The sequence below is a fragment of the Sceloporus undulatus genome, chromosome 4 (genome assembly GCF_019175285.1).
Source record: "Sceloporus undulatus isolate JIND9_A2432 ecotype Alabama chromosome 4, SceUnd_v1.1, whole genome shotgun sequence".
Taxonomy (NCBI): domain Eukaryota; kingdom Metazoa; phylum Chordata; class Lepidosauria; order Squamata; family Phrynosomatidae; genus Sceloporus; species Sceloporus undulatus.
The window spans coordinates 125,633,162-125,639,066 of NC_056525.1; the positions used below are offsets into that span (position 1 = coordinate 125,633,162).

The window sequence follows — 5,905 nt, forward strand, 5'->3', positions numbered from 1 at the left end:
TGGGGAGGACCTAGATATTCCTAGAGAGAATCATCAAAGCCCCGAATGTCGGGGGAAGAGGAGGCGCCTCTTTAGGGATTGGTTTCCAAGAGTTGTCTTTTAGCTGCTCCAGCGCTTTCTCTGGGCCCCACCACCAACCCCCCCCAGCTCCCAGAATCCCACAGCCTTGTAGCCGGAGAGAGCCAAAGCGCTGCCGGAGCGGGCTCTCCCTCCAGAGTGGCTGCAGCCTGCCTTACCTGCCAGGAGGGCCGGGTTGCTCTGCCCGCCCTCGGCCTTGAGCCAGGCTTCCAGGGTGAACTCTCCGCGGGGCAGCTCGGCCAGGGTCCCGGCGCGCAGCCTCAGCGCCTCCCTCCGGCCGGAGAAGTAGAGCGCTTCCACCGGAGCGGGGCCTCCTCCTCCTCCTCCTCCTCCTCGCCCGCGGGGACCAAGCAGGGAGAAGCCCCGACGCCCGGCCCACGGAGCCCCCGACGACGCTTCCAAGGCCCGGGAGCGGCGGCGGCGGCGGCGAGGCTCCCGAGGCTCCTCCTGGGCCCGGCTTGGCTCCCTCGGGTAGGCGGCCAAAGGGTGGCTGCTGCTCTCCCCGGGCGCCGTCGAGGCTCCCCTCTTGGCCCGGCTCAGCAGGCAGCGCTGCGGGACGGAGCCCTCCAGCACCACCATCACCACCATCACCATCACCACCAGCAGCAGCAGCAAGGGCCGGAGAGACATCCTCCTGCAGCCGTCGGGGCTTCGCCGCAGTCGATCTCAAGTTTCTCGGGGAGGACCCCAGCCCCGCGGCCTCAGGCGGAGGAGGAGGAGGAGGGACGGCATCGCCGCCTCGGAGGCAGGGAAGGACGGGCCCTCGGGGAGCGCCTTCCTGCCTGCCTGCCTTCTTTCTTTCTTTCTTTCCTTCCTTCTTTCCTTCCTTCCTTCCTTCCTTCCTTCCTTCCTTCCTCTGTCTCTTCTTAGACAGGTGCGTCCTCTCTGCAGAGGGCTCCACAGACAGGGCTGGGCTCCGTTGGACGGCTCTGGGAGAGAAAGGCAGGTCGCCTCTGCGAGAAGGCGCCCTCCTTTGCCGGCTTTATTCGAACGGCGCCGGGGTTGCCCCGCCGGCAGCGGAGGGAGGGAAGGAGAGAGAGAGAGGGCCGGCCCCGTCGATGGCCTCCCTCCCTCCCCGGCCCCTCCTTCCTCTCCTCCCGGGCGAAGGGCAAGGGCTCCCTCGGGGCTGGAGAGAGATGCCCGCCCGGATCCCGCAAAAATTAAGAAAGGCAGGCTCTAAATGCCTTCAGCCAAAAACAATCATTTGGGGAAAGTGGAGGGAAGCAAGGCTGCATCCACACTGGAGAGATAACCCGGTTTGGCACCGCTTTAACTCCGCTTGGCCTGGCTCTTCGCTATGGAAGCCTGGGAGCTGGAGTATGTTGCGGGGTCCAGAGCTGAGCAGCCCGGATTTAGCGCTCTCTGACAGAAAAGGGTGGGTTTACCAGTGCCTTCCTCTGGAACAGAAGAACTCCCCAAACTGTGCCCTTGAAGAGCTTTGGGACTTCAGCTCCCAGAAGGCTCAGCCATGCTGGCCAATAGCTGAGGATTCTGGGAGTTGAAGTCCTAAATCCCTTAAAGAGCACAGTTTGGGGACCACTGCTCTGAAATCTACCTGGTCGTCGTTGGCCATCTTCCAGCCAAGCCCTGACCAGGGCTGACCCTGCAAGCAAATAACTACACTTCCCAGGATTCCCCACCACGGAGCAGGGGCCCTTCAAGCAGAGTTGGCGCCTCTTGGCCTCACCTGAGGGCCCTCCGCTTTTAGAAAGCGCTTCTTCCGCTTCACTGGCGCCAACTCTGCAAGGTCTGAAGGGAGACACTGGGGAAGACTGGTCCATAGAGAGACACTGGGAAAGACTGGCCCATAGAGTCACTGGGGAAGATTGGCCCAGAGGGAGACACTGGGGAAGACTGGCCCAGAGGGAGACACTGGGGAAGACTGGTCCATAGAGAGACACTGGGGAAGACTGGCCCAGAGGGAGATATAGTCTCCAGTGTCTCCCTCTGGGCCAGTGTCCCCCCAGGTCTCCCTTGGACCCGCTTTAACTGCCCTGGCTCCAAGTTGTTGCCCCAACAAAGGACTATTCTCTCAGAATGCCATAGCATGGATCCAGGGCAGTTTTAAAGCCATGTCCAAAAAGGTTGTGTCTGCATTCTGGACGCAGGCTGTGTCCCCTCTGTCAGGGGCCTCTCCTTCCTCCCAACCATTGTCCCCACATGTCTTTGCCAGTCTGAGGATCCCAGCCAGAGGGCAGGGAAGGGAGAGACAAGAAGAGGAGCAGAGGAAGGGGGCAGGAGAGGGGCAGCTGCCCGGGGCGGCAACTCTGGAGTTCCCTCCACTTTTCCCACCCAAAAGGGATTTGCCCCACAGAGCTTTCCCTCCCACCCTCTGAGGAGGCACAAAAGGGGTTATATTGGGGGGGGGTATTTAAAAAATACTGGTTCCTCTGAGGTTAAAAAAAAGCCAACTCATTTAAAGATGGAGGGGAGAGAGAAAGACTTGTTTATAAAAACCCTGTGACTGCTGAGAGGGGGGGAGGGAGGAAGAGAAAAGGGGTCCCCAAAGTCCTGTGCCTCTGTTTGGAAACTTTTCTCTCTCTTTCTCTCGACAGTGCCTTCCTTCCCTTCAAAGGGCTATCTGTGGAGTTCAGAGAAGAAACAGAGGGGAGTGCCCTTCCTTCCAGCACAGGCTGTCAGCCTCCCAGCTTGTTCATAATCCACACCATAGAAATAATCTGGTTTGACAGAGGTTTAATTGCCCTGGCTCAGTGCTATGACATTCTGGGGGTTGAAGTCCTCCAAGGAAGGAGACTCCATCTGTGGAGTGTGTTCCACTGTCAAACAGCTCTTATGTCTGTCCGAGGAAGCTTCCAAGATTGCTGATAATGGCTCAAACAGCCTAGTAGAGCTTTATAACCAAAACTAAAGGTCTTTCGAAATGCAAGAATTAAAGTACAGTATCCAATAGAGAAGAGTCAAACAATCCAAGGGCCCAGGGTTCCAGAAAGCCAGGTTTAGCAAGGCAATTCCGAGGTCCAGGTCAGCCGTTAGTTCAAGAGGCTAGGTTTCAGGCCACAAAGTCCAGGGGAGTCAGAAAAACATGCTTTCACCAGGAAAACCAGATAATCTCTGACAAAGGAGCTCAGTGACCTGCACCTGTTTATATTACCCAGTGCCTAATCACAGGTGCTTCCCAATTGCTGAGTGTTTCTCATAAAGCCTCCTGGACTGGCAGAGGCATGCCCTTTCAGACCTTCGCTGGCTAAAGGTAGGCACCTCCTTGTCCTGCTCATCCATATCTTCTGTGCCTGGAATCTCTGCTGGTGGAAGGCTGGGTTGCTGAGTTTCCTGACACAGAACAGGCTCTGCTTTTGCTGGCAGAGCAGAGCTAGGACCCGGCTCAGCTTCAGGTTCCCACTCCACCTGGGGCTCAAACCCAGCCTCCTCATCTTCTGAGTCCTCTGCCTGGCTGAGCATGATACGGTCAGGAATTTCTTCCTAATGTTGAGGTGGAATCAAATGTGGAGGTGGAGTCTTAAAACAAGTGCCCCTGTCCCCTTTGAAATCAGGGAACTGGGGTCATCTATTGTTGCCTGGCCTTCAGTGGATTCTGACTCACGGCAACCCTGTGGATGAGACATCTGCAAGTCTCCCTATCTTCATCTGCTCTGCTCATGCCCTGATTGAGTCCATCCATCTGGCACGTGTTGTCTTCTTCTTCTTCTGCCCTCCACCTTCCCTAGCATTAGTGCCTTTTCCAGTGATCCATGTCTTCTCATTATATGGTCAAAGTATGTCAGCCTCAATTTAATCATCTTGACTTGGATCATACCATATATGCTATACTTGGATCCTATGATATAAGATATATCATATACAGCATATGATATACTGAAATCAGTAAGCCTCTTATCTGCAACAAGTGAAGAAGAGGAGGAATAAATAATGATTGAATGATAGTAGTGGCATTGTGTGAAGTGAGTAGACCCTCAGCGGATGTGAACTCACCCATGTGACCTGCCCTGAGGCGGCAAAGTCTCCTAACTGCAACATGAGGGTCATAATATTGCCCTAAATCAAAGAATTGTTACAAGGATCAGTGTCTTGAGGCATGTGGAGGCACTAACGCTCTGAAGAGCTATCCATTGTGTTGCACTGTAAATTTGATATTTGTCCCAGTTCCTGCTCTTCGGAGAACAATGACTGCTTTCATGTTGCACTAAAACATGTTTTTGAATATGTTTTTCATTGAGGCTGGGTGGGGTGGGGTTAAAAGCATTTCCACACACTTGAATTTTAAGTCAGTATTTTTATATTTTCCTCCTCTGTGTACATAAAGTCTTCACAGGCACAGATGTACCTCTGGCTTCATTCATATCATCTTCTTGTCCTGCAACAACATTCACATACTCAGATACAAAGGGCAGGAAAGAGAAGCATCGTGCTGTGAAAGGGCTCTGTGCTACGTGGAAAAGCTCTTGGCTAGGGTGACCATTTGGTTTTTTAATGGATCTGTTTGGCTTTCTGCAAAACATCAGAACCATTCAAAAGTGAGGCGTTCCAGACATACTCTTATCATCACTTGTGCAAAATGCCTTCTGTCTTCAAGGCACAGATTCTTCATTTGTAATAAGGGTTTAGGAAGGATTTGTCTCTCAGCGTTGTTTGGCAGGACAAGATGGCAAAGAATTCTGCATGTTGGAGTTGAAACTATCCATAAATAAAGAACCATTAAAAAATAATGCAAGATGAGAGATGTCATTATTTTGGCCTCTACCTATGTAGCACAATTTGCTTTTCCCTATTGTTTGCTCACATTCCAGGAAATTAGTAATACCTTTTAGTTGTAAAGGAAGGTATACCAAACCCAAATGACAAGTTTACAAAAGAGAGTGGTATGTTTGTCATAAAATGAATTATGATTTGTTTGTCTAACAAGTCCACTATCGCCTGTTACAGACTGCCAAAATAAAGAGGCTTTCTAGATTGGCATTTGGGACGTCTGGAGGACGTCCCATTTTAAAAAAGGGGCGTCTCTTATAGACGCCCCTGGGCCTAGTACGGACTCCGTCCGTACAAGATGGCGCCGGCCCTTCTACATGGCCGGCGCCATCTTTGCGTATCGGACGCTGAGCGTCCGTACGCGTCGCGTCCCTTGTGACGTAGCGAGTGCGCCCCTGGCGCCTCGCTACGTTGCAAATGCGACGGAAAAAGAAGCTCCATTTTGGAGCTTCTTTTTCGGCCCGCGCGGGAGTCACGCCGTCTGAAGGCTTCGGCTCCCCCGCGGACCTACCAGCGGCGGCAGCAAAGCGCCGCAAAGTGGCGGTATGTACCCCGCCAAAGTTGCTTCGGGTCTCTTTGGAGGTATGCTATTTAAATGATGCATACATCCTAAGAATCTGTAAGCTGCACCAAAGCTGCACTCCAGTGCTTAGGAATGGAGTGTGGCTTTGGCGTGACCTCCAGACTCTTAGGACCCATGCATCATTTAAATAGCATACCTCCAAAGAGACCCGAAGCAGCTTTATTTTGGCAGTCTGCAACAGGCCTATATTTCTTATCTCGTATGGCTAAGGCTCTTTATTGCTGTTCTCAATCACCATCTTTCACCACAAGAAACAAAATCTCATCTCACAAATGGCTGGTTTTCTCAAACATGCATGTGCCTCACTTGAGTGCTATATCAAGAGATGACTGACACATGTGAATGTATTATTGCAGATGTGCATCACATTACAATGAGATCTTCCATGAAGCTTCAAACACAGTGCTTTCTCACACATTAATCTGCAAATCATGATGAGTAGAAAAGCAAGTAACGTATGCTACCACAGAATAATAATAATAATAATAATAATAATAATAATAATAATAATAATAATAA

The 5,905-nt window shown here is 52.0% G+C and overlaps 1 protein-coding gene across 1 annotated transcript in view; it reads right to left on the reverse strand.

The window, feature by feature from the left end:
• Positions 1-672, reverse strand: part of PAPPA2 (pappalysin 2) — a 170,232-nt gene extending 169,560 nt beyond the window's left edge. Inside the window, exon 1 of the mRNA XM_042464359.1 lies at positions 237-672. Coding sequence (XP_042320293.1) covers positions 237-672 — 436 coding nt within the window. The remainder of the gene's footprint in view (positions 1-236) is intronic.
• Between the last annotated feature and the right edge of the window lie 5,233 nt (positions 673-5,905).